The sequence below is a fragment of the Talpa occidentalis genome, unplaced genomic scaffold (assembly GCF_014898055.3).
Source record: "Talpa occidentalis isolate TD23 unplaced genomic scaffold, MPIMG_talOcc4v2.1 talOcc4.13, whole genome shotgun sequence".
In the NCBI taxonomy this organism is placed as follows: domain Eukaryota; kingdom Metazoa; phylum Chordata; class Mammalia; order Eulipotyphla; family Talpidae; genus Talpa; species Talpa occidentalis.
The window spans coordinates 67,377,987-67,394,924 of record NW_023601322.1 but is presented as its reverse complement, the minus strand read 5'-3'; the positions used below and the strand labels follow the sequence as shown (position 1 = coordinate 67,394,924).

The window sequence follows — 16,938 nt, the reverse complement described above, 5'->3', positions numbered from 1 at the left end:
ACCCATGTCCCCTTCAAGCTGGTGTCCACCTTCAAGAACTACTATTCGCTGGTGCTGGACAGCGCCCTGGACCGCGAGAGCGTGCCGAGCTACGGGGTGGTGGTGACCGCGCGCGACGGGGGCTCGCCTCCGCTGTCGGCCACGGCCAGCGTGTGGGTGGAGGTGGCCGACGTGAACGACAACGCGCCCGCGTTCGCGCAGCCCGAGCACACGGTGTTCGTGAGGGAGAACAACGCGCCCGGCCGCCACATCTGCACGCTGTCGGCGCGCGACCCCGACGCGCAGGAGAACGCGCGGGTGTCCTACTCGCTGGTGGAGCGGCGGGTGGGCGAGCGCGCGCTGTCGAGCTACGTGTCGGTGCACGCGGAGAGCGGCCGGGTGTTCGCGCTGCAGCCGCTGGACCACGAGGAGCTGGAGCTGCTGCAGTTCCAGGTGAGCGCGCGCGACGCGGGCGTGCCGCCTCTGGGCAGCAACGTGACGCTGCAGGTGTTCGTGCTGGACGAGAACGACAACGCGCCCGCGCTGCTGCCGGGCGGCGCGGGCGAGCTGGTGCCGCGCTCGCTGGGCGCGGGCCACGTGGTGGCCAAGGTGCGCGCGGTGGACGCGGACTCGGGCTACAACGCGTGGCTGTCGTACGAGCTGCTGCAGCCGGCGGCGGCGGCGGCGGGCGGCGCGCGCGGCCCGTTCCGCGTGGGGCTGTACACGGGCGAGATCAGCACGACGCGCGCCCTGGACGAGGCGGACGCGCCGCGCCAGCGCCTGCTGGTGCTGGTGAAGGACCACGGCGAGCCGGCGCTCACGGCCACGGCCACGGTGCTGCTGTCGCTGGTGGAGAGCGGGCTGGCGCCCCGCGCGTCGTCGCGCGCGCCCGAGGGCGCGGCGGGCGCGCCGACGGCGCTGCTGGACGTGAACGTGTACCTGATCGTCGCCATCTGCGCCGTGTCCAGCCTGCTGGTGCTGACGCTGCTGCTGTACGTGGCGCTGCGCTGCGCGGCGCCGCCGGGCGAGGGCGCGGGCGCGGGCGCGGCCGGGAAGCCGGCGCTGGTGTGCGCCAGCGCGGTGGGGAGCTGGTCGTGCTCGCAGCAGCGGCGGCAGAGGGTGTGCTCCGGGGAGGGCCCGCCCAAGACCGACCTCATGGCCTTCAGCCCTTCTGTACCTCCTGGTTCAAGTTCTGGAGATGTGGATCACATGGAGATTTGCTCAAATGTAAGTTAATTAAATGGGGTTTATTTAATTAACTGGGGTTTATTTAATGCTTATTAACGTCAAACACGTAATAGTTTACCGGTTTATTTTTGCCCATTCTTGCGATGATTTATTATAAAGCCCATGGAAGCTCCAGTTATTTTCACAATCTCATTACAATCATAAACAGTATTGGAATATTACTTGTTTGGTAGTAATAGTAGTGGTAATAATAATGAAACAGAAGTTCAAAACTTCCTTCCTTCAGGTGAAGAATGTTAAGTCAGCCAAGAATGAACTAAGGAGCGTTAATGAAGCCAGTAGGCAAAGCTCAAATCTACTTCTTCTACTTGCAACTAATCATTCTTACCATCTATTTTCTCGTTCTAATGGTCCTCTATTCATTATATTTATATATTCAAATTATCATAATAATGCTACTCATAATTTTGCTTTGGAAAAACCTTTGTGATTATCTTGATCATCAATTTTGTACAACATCCTAATTGAGATAGAAATTAAAATTTTGATTTTGTTAGGTGATATTTTCCTCAGAAGGGTTTGTGATCATAATTATCATTTGTCTTTTAAAATTTTATTTTAGTGAGAGCAATTTTTAATAGTTTTAAAATCCAGTTATATATTGTATTGCATTTGATAATTTATTCCCCCTAGTTTTCTGAGTTATAATGCAATATAATATTGTATTAATGTAAGGTGTACAACACAGTTATTTGATACATGTATACATTGCAAATGATTACCATGATAAGCTTAGTTAACATCCATTGCCTTGAATGGTTATATATTTTTTCCTGTGGGAACATTAAACAACTATTTTCTTGGCAACTTTCAAATATAGACTAGTATTATAACTATAGGCACCATTCTATGTATTGTATCCTCAGAATCTATCTTATGACTGGATGTTTGAAACCTTTGACAACCTTCATCCATTTCCTCCACTCCTATCCACCTTTGATAACCACTATATTATTATTTTTTTTTTTAAAGATTTATTTATTTATTTATACAAGCACTGGGTACAGTCAGAAGCACAGGAGGGTGAAAGAATTCACCAGAGCCAGAGCGGGGAACAGAACAGGCAGACTGACAAAATACACTGTTGAGAGGAGCAGCGGGTGCAGTAGGAGAGGTCTGTCGTGCCATGTGGGTGGGACCCTCGCCAGTGGCCAGGGATCAAGCCGGCACTGCAGAGGCTGCTGGCAGCTTTGCAGCCCAGTACTCAACCGCTGCACCACCATGGGAGGCCCACTTAGGACATCTTATATACAACATTCTGTTTTGGATTGGGGCTTTCTAAGCAATGAACTCATTCTAAAACTGTACTTTTTTACTCTTCCCCTACATTTTATATTTTTGATATCTCATTTTATATCTACATATTATATGCATCCCTTGAGTAATTATTGTACATTTAGTTAATTTTACTACTTTTAATCTTTAAGCTGGCTTTATAAATGCTTGATTCAATACTTTTACTGTACTTGTACTTTTTCACCAGTGAGATTTTTTATTTCACATGTTTTCTTGTGCCATATCTTTTCAGTTTCAAGAAGTCCTTTTAATATTTCTTACAAGACTGGTTTAGTGATGATGAACTTCTGTAGCTTTTGCTTAAGGTAAAATTGGGAAACTCTTAATCTCTCCAATTATGAATGCTAACATTTCTGGGTAAAGAATTCTTGGTTGTAGTTTTTTTTTTTCTTTTTAGCAATTTGATCCTGTCTTGCTACTTTCCCATGGCCTCTAAGTTTATGTTGAAAATGTGCTGATAGCCATACCAGGTTTTCCTGGAATGTGGCAAGCTGCTTTTTCTTAGTTTTGAAGATTTTTCTCTTTTACTTCTACCATTTTAATAAAATATGTCTTGGTGTGAATCTCTTTGGGTTCCTCTTATTTGGAACTCGGTGGGATTCCTGTGCTCAGTGGGTTTTCTGTTTCCTTCCCCAGATTAGGGGATTTTTTGACCATTATTCACCCAAATAATTTTCCTGACCTTTTTCCTCTTTCTTCTCCTTCTGTGAACCCTATAATGTGAATATTATTACTCAGGATATTGACTTAATATCATATTGAGATAGGTATTTACATTAATTAACTAGTAAACAAAAATTATCTTCTAAAGACTTTGGACTAGTTGTTTGGAAGCAATATCAATAAGAAGAATCATTTAAAATGAGAAAAATCAGAAGAGTCTTGTCTCCATTGTTCTTGCAGAAAATCAAAGCCAAATGACACATATGCAAATGACTGTCCTTTTTTGCTGAGAATAAGGATAATGTTTTTGACATATAAGTGGTCATATCATTTTGAAATCCTGAACATAAAGGAGTTAAAAAACTTTTCCAAAATTGCGTATTTTGATAGCAGCTTTTAAAGTATATATTTCTTATGAAAGTCTTTGAAAGTGTTTAGGTCTTTCAGAATTCAGTCTTCAGTATTATTGTTGTCTGAGACCAACCAAACTGGGTTAGTAATGGTGAGGCAGAAAGTTCCTCACTCTTTTCGATTAATTTTATAACATACATTAAATATTGTAAAATCAGTTAACATTAATAATGATACTGATATGTTTTCTTGGTTTAGCCTATTATTCCATCTCAACCCCACCCCCAAAGAATTCAGAGAAACCATAAACTGTCCTAGAAAGTTGGGTGAGATGGTGATATCTGAACTATCAAAGCTAAAATGAGAAGATGGGTTATAGGATCATTATATCAAACTCTTTTTATGAGTTGGTGGTCATCTGGTATACTTTCATATACTCACAAAATCTCACATCACTGGAAAGTAATTCCTAAATCAATATCTGGGTTTAACTTAGGCACATGATATCATCATCTCCTTTAGGTAAACTTTCTCATATTCATTTCTCTACCTTTTGAAGACTCCAAATGCTTCTAAAAACCAACCCCCAACTTCCATATTGAAGTATTTGGAGGTCTGTTGCTTCCCTTTTCTCTAAAATAGATGACAGGCTTTGACTGTCACATTAAATTTAATGGTACTTGGTATCATATCATGTTTTTTCTAGAGGCTTATATGACTTATCGCTGTGTTATGCATCACAGAATTTGGTGTCATAAATGGCGATGAATCTGGTTTATTAGTTTTTAGAGAAAGAGTATTGAATTTATTTAATGAATTCTAGAAGAATGGTAGTGTCAGGAAAACTGTAAATTTGAAAAAAACGTGAAAGATTGAAAATTAGCAATAGAATATATGTCAGAACTAAAGGAAATTATACAATTAGAAGGCAAATCCACACAGATAATATAATATGCAAAACATAAAGACTAAATATTTGTTATTAAAGCTTCATATTTGTATTTGAGTTTCCCAGTAGCCAAAGTAACAAGAGAGACTAAAAGTAAAGCAATTCATATTTGGTTTTTATATAAGGAACAAAATTTACATGAGGAAATATTTAATCCTAGTTTTCCATATGGGCTACCTATAGCATTGAACACTTGTGTGCACATACATATGTACGTATTATACAGTTATAGGCCGATAGGTATATAGATAAATGAAAGAACAAACATAAGAACAAAAATTTGAACTTAATGTTAAGTATAAAATACCATTTTCCATATTATCAATTTCAATAAGATTTAAAATCTAAATGTTCCATAAATAAGTAATTTTGAAGGACTATTTTCAAGATAAATTAACATGAAATGACCTGTGAAGTTTTTTTTTTTCCACTTTAAGTAAAATTTTCTTTTTAAGTAAAATTCTGGTGTTGGACGTGGACTATGGTACTTACAATTTCAGGCACACGATGTCGCTCTTTACTTGGTGGAAGTATTGAATAGTTGATTCAAGGGTTGGTCTCAACAGGCAGAAATTTCCCATAAGAAAGAACTCCATCATGCTAGATGGTAACGTTAATGGAGCCTTTGAAACTTCTCAAAAATATATCAAGATTTTTTTATCTGAGGCGGGAATCTCTGAAACTGTAAGTGTAAAGAGCCTTATTTTAGATGTCAATGTCCTATGCGATGTTCCGATCTCAAAGAAGGGGATTAGTTTCTCAGCGACTGCTGATGTCGCTTCTGCTCCTCGCAGCCTGGGAGACGGGCAGCGGCCAGATCCGCTACTCGGTCCCCGAGGAGGCCAAACACGGCACCTTCGTGGGCCGCATCGCGCAGGACCTGGGGCTGGAGCTGGCCGAGCTGGTGCCCCGCCTGTTCCGCCTGGCGTCCAAGGGCCGCGGGGACCTTCTGGAGGTAAACCTGCAGAATGGCATTCTGTTTGTGAATTCTCGGATCGACCGCGAGGAGCTGTGCGGGCGGAGCGCGGAGTGCAGCCTGCACCTGGAGGTGATCGTGGACAGGCCGCTGCAGGTGTTCCACGTGGAGGTGGAGGTGAGGGACATTAACGACAACCCGCCTGTGTTCTCTCTCAGAGAACAAAAGCTGTTGATATCGGAATCTAAGCAACCCGATTCTCATTTTCCTCTAGAGGGAGCTTCTGATGCGGACATAGGAGAGAATGCTCAGTTGACCTACAAACTAAGTCAAAATGAGTATTTTTCTTTGGAATTACCAACAAGTATCAAGCCAAGTAAAAGACTATCACTTACATTAAAGAAGTCTCTGGATAGAGAGAAAACTCCTGAACTCAGTTTGCTACTGACTGCTGCGGATGGGGGCAAACCGGCGCTCACAGGCACCGTTCAGCTCTTTGTCGGTGTCTTGGATATTAACGACAATGACCCGGAATTTGATCAATCAGAATACAAGGTAAGACTGATGGAAAACGCAGTTAAAGAAACTTTTGTGATAAAGGTAAATGCTACAGATCGAGATGAAGGCGTCAATGGAGAGGTAACATACTCCTTGAGGTCGATTAAGCCCAGTGGAAAACAGTTATTTACACTGGATGAAAATAATGGAGAAGTGAGGGTCAATGGAACTTTAGATTATGAAGAAAACAAGTTTTATGAAATTGAAGTAGAGGCCACAGATAAGGGGAATCCTCCAATGGCAGGTCACTGTACAATCTGGATAGAAATCTTAGACGCCAATGACAATGCTCCTGAAATCACCGTGACTTCTTTGTCTCTCCCACTGCCAGAGGACACGGAGCCTAATACAGTCATTGCGCTTATCAGTGTGTCAGACCAAGACTCCGGGGCCAATGGACAGGTGACTTGCTCTGTAACACCCAACGTCCCCTTCAAGCTGGTGTCCACCTTCAAGAACTACTATTCGCTGGTGCTGGACAGCGCCCTGGACCGCGAGAGCGTGCCGAGCTACGGGGTGGTGGTGACCGCGCGCGACGGGGGCTCGCCTCCGCTGTCGGCCACGGCCAGCGTGTGGGTGGAGGTGGCCGACGTGAACGACAACGCGCCCGCGTTCGCGCAGCCCGAGCACACGGTGTTCGTGAGGGAGAACAACGCGCCCGGCCGCCACATCTGCACGCTGTCGGCGCGCGACCCCGACGCGCAGGAGAACGCGCGGGTGTCCTACTCGCTGGTGGAGCGGCGGGTGGGCGAGCGCGCGCTGTCGAGCTACGTGTCGGTGCACGCGGAGAGCGGCCGGGTGTTCGCGCTGCAGCCGCTGGACCACGAGGAGCTGGAGCTGCTGCAGTTCCAGGTGAGCGCGCGCGACGCGGGCGTGCCGCCTCTGGGCAGCAACGTGACGCTGCAGGTGTTCGTGCTGGACGAGAACGACAACGCGCCCGCGCTGCTGCCGGGCGGCGCGGGCGAGCTGGTGCCGCGCTCGCTGGGCGCGGGCCACGTGGTGGCCAAGGTGCGCGCGGTGGACGCGGACTCGGGCTACAACGCGTGGCTGTCGTACGAGCTGCTGCAGCCGGCGGCGGCGGCGGCGGCGGGCGGCGCGCGCGGCCCGTTCCGCGTGGGGCTGTACACGGGCGAGATCAGCACGACGCGCGCCCTGGACGAGGCGGACGCGCCGCGCCAGCGCCTGCTGGTGCTGGTGAAGGACCACGGCGAGCCGGCGCTCACGGCCACGGCCACGGTGCTGCTGTCGCTGGTGGAGAGCGGGCTGGCGCCCCGCGCGTCGTCGCGCGCGCCCGAGGGCGCGGCGGGCGCGCCGACGGCGCTGCTGGACGTGAACGTGTACCTGATCGTCGCCATCTGCGCCGTGTCCAGCCTGCTGGTGCTGACGCTGCTGCTGTACGTGGCGCTGCGCTGCGCGGCGCCGCCGGGCGAGGGCGCGGGCGCGGGCGCGGCCGGGAAGCCGGCGCTGGTGTGCGCCAGCGCGGTGGGGAGCTGGTCGTGCTCGCAGCAGCGGCGGCAGAGGGTGTGCTCCGGGGAGGGCCCGCCCAAGACCGACCTCATGGCCTTCAGCCCTGGTGTTTCACAGACGGAAGAGTCTCTACATTCTTCCAGTGAAGTAAGTCATTGATATCAAAGTATATTTTTCCCTTTAAGTACTTTCCTAGGGCATTGATATGTCTTTTTTCCTTCATTTTCCTCTACATCTTTGATCACCCAGTAATTTTGAATTTTTTTTTTTTAGTTCACCTAATTTTCTAGCACCAATGAATGAGATGTAGAGCAAATAGATGACACTGGTCACCAACTTTAAAATATTGTTGTATCATTTTTCATCTTACTATGAATATTAGCCTTTAAAATTTTTAAAAAATAATTTATTTATGCATACAAGAACTGGGGTACAGGCTAGAGGTTCTAAGGGTGAGAGGATTCACCAGAGACAGAGTGGGGAACAGAACGGGCAGACTGACTGAAATACACTGCTGAGGGGAACAGCGGGCGACACAGGAGAGGTCTGCTGTGCCATGTGGGTAGCTCCCTGCCTGGGGATGGAACTTGTGCTGCAGAGGTTGAGCATAGCTTTATAGAGCTGTGCTTAACCCTTGTGCCACCAGGGAGGCCCCCTTTTAAAATTTTAGTGTTAAATACTGCCTAGGTATTTGAAAAATTTATGTTTAGTTTGAAGCTAATTTCATGGCTATAGGACACTTGCAATTTAGTGAAATGAGTTCCTGAATACCATTAACTGGTTTATAAAATGCATTGGCTTATAAATTCGCCTTCTTGATCACCATTCTAATTTCAGAAAATCTCCTTTCTCTAGTATCATAACAATAATATAAATTATGTTGTTAATTTTAAGATGAATAATTTTCTATTCACACTAAATGACTTTCTTTCAAGCTACTCTGTTATGGCTACTCTGTTATGGCTACTCTGCCTTTGTTATATAAATAAACTATAATAAAATAATTTCACATCTAAAATATAACCACCTAAATCAACTTGTACCATTTTATAAATTATTAAAATCATCTTATAAATGTACCTTAATGAAGTTATAGGTAAGCAGCGTTGTAATTGATCATTCATAATAATTTGTCTTTCTTTTTTGGTAGCATGGAAATAATGGTGCCCCTTATATTTTATGGCATAACTTTTATTCAATATAAGAGTACTAATAGATCCTTTATTATTTTCCAGAACCTGTGCTAAGATCTTCATTTTATCTCAATTTATTACAATGCCTGCCCTCTATGGTGCAGGTACAATATTGCAATATTTATCAATTTCTCTCTTATGATGAGAAACCTTCAGCTTTAACTACACAGATAATTCCTCCAGTTTAGGAGGATCACAAATCCATATGCTTGCTACTGCCTTGAGACCACTATCAGGTGAATGTTCTAAAGTGATAATTACATAGTGTAATTTTTTCCACAAAAATACCTAGAGGTTTATCTTCAGTCAGAAAATAAAACTTTAAATCCCTCAGTGTGCTATTGAAGGAATTACACTTTGCAGTGTTTTGCCTACTACTCTCTCACAGATCTTTAGTTGAGGACATGGGATATAGCATATGTTCAATTAATAATTTTTGAGTAAATACATTGCAACAAAATTTACTTCCTGGTTGATTCCTTCCATGAGAGAAGTGGAAGTGGACTTTAGAGATTAGGCAATGTTTTGTTTTGAGGAGTGCCTGTAGGACAGATAACATTTTAACAAGAAGTTATTATAGATGGAGAGAGAAGTATGAATAAATGAGCAGAACTTGCACCCATGAATATGTTTTTGAAGGATTGGAATAGGGGAGATTCTGAAGGTAGGAAATCATGTAAAAAATCTCTTTTATAATATGTTAAGTTTTCAGTAATGGAGACTGAAATTATGGCAGTATAAATTAATTGAAAGAAATATGTGTAAAAGGCACTGGCAGTATAAAAGTAACCAGACACTGACTCAATACAAATGATAAGAGAAAGATAAAAGTAGAGGTAATGCTAATATTTTTAGTTTGGTCACCTGGGAGGATGAGATTGCCATTGACCAAGAAGAGGGATCAAGTTAGATGAATAATTTGTGTGTTTGTGTAGCAAGGGGATGGATAGGAACATTTATTTGTTTTATTTATTTATTTATTTATTTATCCCAGCACTCAACCGCTGTGCCACCAGGGGAGGCCCGGATAGGAACATTTAAGAGGATGTTTCTCTTGAGGTTCTAGGAGAATATGATTACTATTGGAACTATGGGTCTGGAATCCAGGCTAGATTATAGATATTAATTTGGGAGCAATTACTTTGGGGTAAAATCTGTGAAAGTATAAAATCATCAAGAGATATGAAAAAATGAAAAGCAGTGTGTCCATTTGAAGAATTTAGGTGAGTAGGTGTGTTAGTTCCTGGTGCTGCTCTAATTATCAAGAACTGATTGGTTTATGATGACCAAAAAAATTATTCTCTCACATTTTTGGAGAACAGAAGTTTAACATGAAAGTGTTTCCTCCTCCTGGAGCTCTGTTGGAGATAAGCTATTGTCTCTTCCAGCTTCTAATGGCTGTCAGTGTTCCTTGGCTTGTGGCCACAGTACTCCAATCTCTGCTTCTGTGGTCACTTTACCTGCTCTTATTGGCCACGTAGCCTTGCATATATCTGTTTTATAATGATTCTTGTGGTTGCACTTTAGGCTTCACCTGTATAATACAGGCTAAGGCCTCCTCTCAAGAGCCTTAATCACATCTTTTGCCATGTTAAGTAATATATTCCTAGGTTCCAGGGGTCTAGATGTGGGCATATCTTTTTGGGCACCATCATTCATTTTGCTACAGTAGGGTTAAAATCATAAGGAAGTTAGGTTACAGATAGCTGAAATTTATTTATTTACTTATTTTTAAAACTTTTTGTTTCTTTTGTTTTGTCCTTACATTGTTTTTTTTAAGATTTATTTATTTATGCATATAAGAGCTGGGGTACAGGCCAAATGTGCAGGAGGGTGAGAGGATTCACCAGAGACAGAGTGGGGAACAGAACAGGCAGACTGACTGAAATACACTGCTGAGGGGAGCAGCAGGTGAGACAGGGAGGTCTGCTTCGCCATGTGGTTTTCTCCCTGGCCAGCGTTCGAACTTTGTGCTGCAGAGGCTGTGGATTGCTTCATAGTGTGGTGCTTGACCCCTTGCACCACCAGGGAGTCCCTGAAAGTGTATATTTTAAATGATTGAGTATGTGGTCTAGGGTAGGTCTGATAGACAAGAATAGAAGGAATCAAGGGACTCTGCTTATTAAGAGTAAAGCTATTGTATGATGTTACAATGCAACATCACTTCAATAAAAAGCAAAGCTATGTTAATAAAAGTAAAGGAGTATAAAAGGATGGGTATAATATCAAATACCAAATGAACCCATGTGTTATTTTCTGAAGAGTTATACAAAAACGGGCAAGAATATCATTGTGCTATTTGGCCTGGAACTTTGTAGGTTGATGATGATAGTTATAAAAATAGATAAAAGTAGGATTCCTTTTCTCTCTTCCTTGCTACAGATTAATGTTAACATCTATGTGGACTTGTTGCTTAAGCAATCAATTCATATGATAATTAGGATTTTTCCTAATTAGTGTAAGATGGGGAGAAGAGGTAGTAACCTATTGGTAATAATTTAAATTCTATCAAATACACAGAATAGTAACTTTTGACATTTTTTTAAACAAAGAGAACTCAGAACTGTAAAGCATTATACGTAAATGGTTTAAATTGTTGTGTGTTTATGCTCATACATGATACACAAATACGCAAACTGATACCCACATTGGACACTTTAAGAACAAATACCCACATTTCACAATCATATGTGGGGGAGTTATAAATATGGCATATTTATTTAAAATATGGTATATTGCTTACCAATATTTTTAAAAACCATCCCATCTTATTCTTTTAAGATTGGTTATATTTCCAGTTGCAGCCAATGACTGTTGTGTGAGCAGGTCTCAAAAATATAACAGGAAAAAGACATTCCCACCAAAACCTTAAAGGCTATGTGGAACTAGAGAAAGATTTCCAAAAGCAAATGTAGAATATTCCCCTTCTTTTAAAATTCTGATGGAAATTTTACACATGCAAAAAAATATATTTATGGAAAAATGGCAGCCATAAGTCATTTGTCAACTGACATCTACTGCAGAGATGAATGCACTGATTTAATATTTATGGAAAGAACATATTTTTAAAAGGTTTATTTATGCATACAAGAGCTGAGGTACCGGGCAGAGATGCGGGGCGTGGGGTAGGGGGTAGGGGGTGAGGGGAGAGGATTCACCAGAGACAGAGCAGGGAGCAGAACAGGCGGATTGACTGAAATACACGGCTGAGGGGAGCAGCAGGCGAGACAGGAGAGGTCTGCTGCGCCCTGTGGGTTGCTCCCTGGCAGGCGGGGGATCGAACTCGTGCTACAGAGGCTTCATAGTGCTGTTCTTAACCCCTTGCGCCACCAGGGAGGCCCTGGAAAGAACATTTTAATCTTCAATTACGTATTTACAGTGAAAAAGTCAGGAAATAGAAGAAAAATCCTACATTAATGGGAAATACGAAGACTGAGTCAATTTTACACTCCCTCTTTCGTCCGCTTGGTGTCGCTCTTCACTGAGAACGTTTGCGGAAGAAAGAGCTTCCGCTTTATCCTGCAGAAAATTTGGCAGATAGTGGGAAATACCTAGCGAATCCTTCTACAACAGAAGAACGTAGAATTGAACCTTGAGCGGCAGCTTGAGGTAAGGTATTATATACTTCCAGTATCTCTGGACCCTTTGAATGTACCATGCAGTTTTCCTGGCCAGGAGGCCCAGGTATCAGGCGCCTGCTGCTCTCCCTTCTGCTCCTCGTAGCCTGGGGGGCGGGCAGCGGCCAGGTCCGCTACTCGGTCCCCGAGGAGGCCAAACACGGCACCTTCGTGGGCCGCATCGCCCAGGACCTGGGGCTGGAGCTGGCCGAGCTGGTGCCCCGCGTGTTCCGCCTGGCGTCCAAGGGCCGCGGGGACCTTCTGGAGGTAAACCTGCAGAATGGCATTCTGTTTGTGAATTCTCGGATCGACCGCGAGGAGCTGTGCGGGCGGAGCGCGGAGTGCAGCCTGCACCTGGAGGTGATCGTGGACAGGCCGCTGCAGGTGTTCCACGTGGAGGTGGAGGTGAGGGACATTAACGACAATCCCCCCGTGTTCCCTGAAAGTGAGAAGAGAATAATCATTGCGGAATCTAGACCTCCGGAAACTCGGCTTCCACTAGATGGCGCATCCGATGCAGATATTGGAGTAAACTCTGCCTTGACCTACCAAATGGATCCTAACGATTATTTCGCTTTGGACACACAAAGCAGTCGTGAACAAACGTCTTCGTTATCTCTTGTGTTGAGGAAATCATTGGACAGAGAGGAAGTTCAGGAATATAGTTTATTACTGACAGCCAGTGATGGAGGTAAACCCCAGCTGACTGGCACCGTTCAGCTGCTGATCACAGTTCTGGATGTGAATGACAACGCCCCAGAATTTGAGCAATTCATTTACAAAGTGAGACTGTTAGAGAATGCACTTAATGGAACATTAGTGATCAAGCTAAATGCCACAGATCCCGATGATGGTACAAATGGAGACATAATCTACTCATTTAGAAGACCTGTATCGCCTGCAGTGTTATATGCATTCTTTATAAATCCCGAAAATGGAGAGATTAGGACAAAAGGCAAGTTGGATTTCGAAGAGAAGAAATTGTATGAAATATCCGTGGAAGCAGTGGACAAGGGGAATATCCCAATGACGGGTCACTGTACCATTTTGGTGGCAATAATAGATATAAACGATAACGCACCAGAGGTTACCATCACATCTCTGTCGCTCCCGGTGAGAGAGGATGCTCAGGTGGGCACCGTCATCGCCCTGATCAGCGTGTCCGACCGCGACTCCGGTGTCAACGGGCAGGTGACCTGCACCCTGACGCCCCATGTCCCCTTCAAGCTGGTGTCCACCTTCAAGAACTACTATTCGCTGGTGCTGGACAGCGCCCTGGACCGCGAGAGCGTGCCGAGCTACGGGGTGGTGGTGACCGCGCGCGACGGGGGCTCGCCTCCGCTGTCGGCCACGGCCAGCGTGTGGGTGGAGGTGGCCGACGTGAACGACAACGCGCCCGCGTTCGCGCAGCCCGAGCACACGGTGTTCGTGAGGGAGAACAACGCGCCCGGCCGCCACATCTGCACGCTGTCGGCGCGCGACCCCGACGCGCAGGAGAACGCGCGGGTGTCCTACTCGCTGGTGGAGCGGCGGGTGGGCGAGCGCGCGCTGTCGAGCTACGTGTCGGTGCACGCGGAGAGCGGCCGGGTGTTCGCGCTGCAGCCGCTGGACCACGAGGAGCTGGAGCTGCTGCAGTTCCAGGTGAGCGCGCGCGACGCGGGCGTGCCGCCTCTGGGCAGCAACGTGACGCTGCAGGTGTTCGTGCTGGACGAGAACGACAACGCGCCCGCGCTGCTGCCGGGCGGCGCGGGCGAGCTGGTGCCGCGCTTGCTGGGCGCGGGCCACGTGGTGGCCAAGGTGCGCGCGGTGGACGCGGACTCGGGCTACAACGCGTGGCTGTCGTACGAGCTGCTGCAGCCGGCGGCGGCGGCGGCGGGCGGCGCGCGCGGCCCGTTCCGCGTGGGGCTGTACACGGGCGAGATCAGCACGACGCGCGCCCTGGACGAGGCGGACGCGCCGCGCCAGCGCCTGCTGGTGCTGGTGAAGGACCACGGCGAGCCGGCGCTCACGGCCACGGCCACGGTGCTGCTGTCGCTGGTGGAGAGCGGGCTGGCGCCCCGCGCGTCGTCGCGCGCGCCCGAGGGCGCGGCGGGCGCGCCGACGGCGCTGCTGGACGTGAACGTGTACCTGATCGTCGCCATCTGCGCCGTGTCCAGCCTGCTGGTGCTGACGCTGCTGCTGTACGTGGCGCTGCGCTGCGCGGCGCCGCCGGGCGAGGGCGAGGGCGCGGGCGCGGCCGGGAAGCCGGCGCTGGTGTGCGCCAGCGCGGTGGGGAGCTGGTCGTGCTCGCAGCAGCGGCGGCAGAGGGTGTGCTCCGGGGAGGGCCCGCCCAAGACCGACCTCATGGCCTTCAGCCCCAGCCTTCCTCCGTGTCCCAGTTCTGCAGAGGAAATAGGTGGAATTGAAGCAGATTCACAACATTTGAAACAGGTGAGTTTCAAATTGTGTTACCTTTCCTCACAATCGCGACTTCAAGATTATTTTTTGCTATTGCTTGGCATTACAGGATTTAATGAATGTTTCTGAATTATGGGTTAATCTTAATTGTCCCTAACACCAACCATTTATTTTTGTTGTTTTCTTAATATTTCTTAAGTATTTATTGGGTGCATGAGGATTTTTTAAAAGATTTATTTATTTATGCATACAAGAGCTGGGGTGTAGGCTAGAGGTGTGGGTGAGAGGATGCATCAGAGCCAGAGTGGGGAGCAGAACAGGCAGACTGACTGAAATACACTGCTGAGGGGAGCTGCGGGCGAGTCAGCAGAGGTCTGCTGCACCATATGGGTTAGCTCCGTGGCTGGGGATAGAACTTTTATCGCAGTGGCCTGCAGTAGCTTGATAGTGCTGAAACTTTAATTCCTGCGCCATGAGGGAGGGCAGTGTACATGAGGATTTACAGGAAATCCGACATTGTGAATAATTTAGGCATTTGGAAAACATTTCTAAACTTTGAATTACAGTTTGAAAATTTTCAACTTTTCATTTAATACTTTGTATCTTTTATTTTCCTTTATATCTTTCATTTAATATTTTTATCTTAAAGAATGCCTCTTAAGAGGCCTTTTTTTTTTTGGTCTTGGGCTGTCTTCCTCTCTGTAGGTTCATCATGAAAACCCATCTGAATATCCAACATGAAAACCCTTCTGATTTTCCAATCATATTTTTATTTGCAGTTACATAATTGCTCAAAGACATAGTACATACATACATCTAGTGGGTTTTTCGTTACTGTGTATCTTTGAAAGTTTATTAATATGTGTAATTTAGTTTATATTTCTCATTACCAGTAACTTGTGGAAATCCTTGTCAGTCCGATACTTTTAATAGTTGTGTAGCACTCCATATTTGGGCGTATATATACTCAGTTATTCACCCTTTGATGAGTACTTTGTTTCAAGAATTCTTTTGCCTCCATCTTATAGTATCATTTTACATACTTCTTTTTTAAAGATTTATTTATGCATTCAAGAACTGGGGTACAGGCCAGAGGTGTTGGGGGTGAGAATATTCATCAGAGACGGAATGGGGAACAGAGACAGAGTGACTGAAAATACACTGTGAGGGGAGCAACGGGTGAGACAGGAGAGGTCTGCTGCTCCCTGGCCAGCCAGGTATGGAACTCATGCTACAGAGGCTGCGGACAGCTTCATGGTGCTGTACTTAACCCCTTGCACCACCAGGGAGGCCCATTTTACATGTTTCTTAAATACTGGTGTCTTACTTCCACAAAATTCAAATTTTGATGTGCAAATGATGCATTAGAGTATTATTAATTTCAATTTATTATGTGTTTTCCAAGAATTTTGTAGTACTTTTAATTTATAGGCATGGAAGATTTTAGGTCTCCAGGTTTTGAGGTCTTCCCAACTCTTATATTAAACACTCGTTAACTAAATTCATTTAATAAAAATTTATTGTGTGCTTTGAATATGGCAGTTGTACATAATGATTTTAGAAATAAACTTCATTCTTTCTGTGTAAATCCAATTATTTTGGTATCTTTTCTCTTCCATCTGAAGCCCTTTTTTGGATGTTTTGCTCAAATACTTGTTGTAGTGTATGTCTTCTGTTAATTCACTGAGCTTTTATTGAGAAAGATCTTTATTTTATTTTCATCTTTGAAAAAATATTTTCACTGGGAATAGGGTGAATTTTTTCTTTCAGTGTTTTAAAACTGTCATTCGTTGTCTTCTGCTTTGCATGTTCTCTTACAGTTTGCATGGCCTCAATAAATACTTTGCTACCATTCTTACCTTCGTTTCCCTTTATGATCATCTCCTCCCTCCCCTACTCCATATGCTTTTAAAAATCTCCTACTTAGGCCTCCCTGGTGGTGCAGCAGTTGAGCGCTGGGTTGTGAAGCTGCCCGCAGCCTCTGCAGCACCGGTTCGAGCCCCGGCTGCTCCCCGGCCACCGAAGGCCTCAGACATGGCCTCAGACATGGCGCTCAGACCTCTCCTGCCGCCCACTGCTCCCCTCAGCAGTGTACTTCGGTCCTTCTGCCTGTTCTGCTCCCTGCTCTGGCTCTGGTGAATTCTCTCACCCTCCCATGCTTCTGACTGTACCCAGTGCTTGTATAAATAATAATAATAAAAATAAAATAAAATAAAATAAATCTTTAAAAAATTAAAAAAAATAAAAATCTCCTACTTATCACTGGTTTTTGCATTTTGATTATGATATACCTTAGTCGGGTTT

The 16,938-nt window shown here is 45.7% G+C and overlaps 2 protein-coding genes across 2 annotated transcripts in view; both read left to right on the top strand.

Annotated features, from left to right (window-relative positions):
* Window positions 1-16,938, top strand: part of LOC119243372 (protocadherin alpha-10) — a 151,152-nt gene that overhangs the window by 1,169 nt on the left and 133,045 nt on the right. The window contains 1 exon segment of the mRNA XM_054694315.1: window positions 2-1,206. Within this exon segment, the coding sequence (XP_054550290.1) occupies window positions 2-1,206 (1,205 nt within the window).
* Window positions 5,187-7,586, top strand: LOC119242716 (protocadherin alpha-11-like). Its single transcript, XM_037508222.2, has one exon. The coding sequence runs from the start codon at window positions 5,196-5,198 to the stop codon at window positions 7,584-7,586; it is 2,391 nt and encodes a 796-aa protein (XP_037364119.2). The 5' UTR covers window positions 5,187-5,195.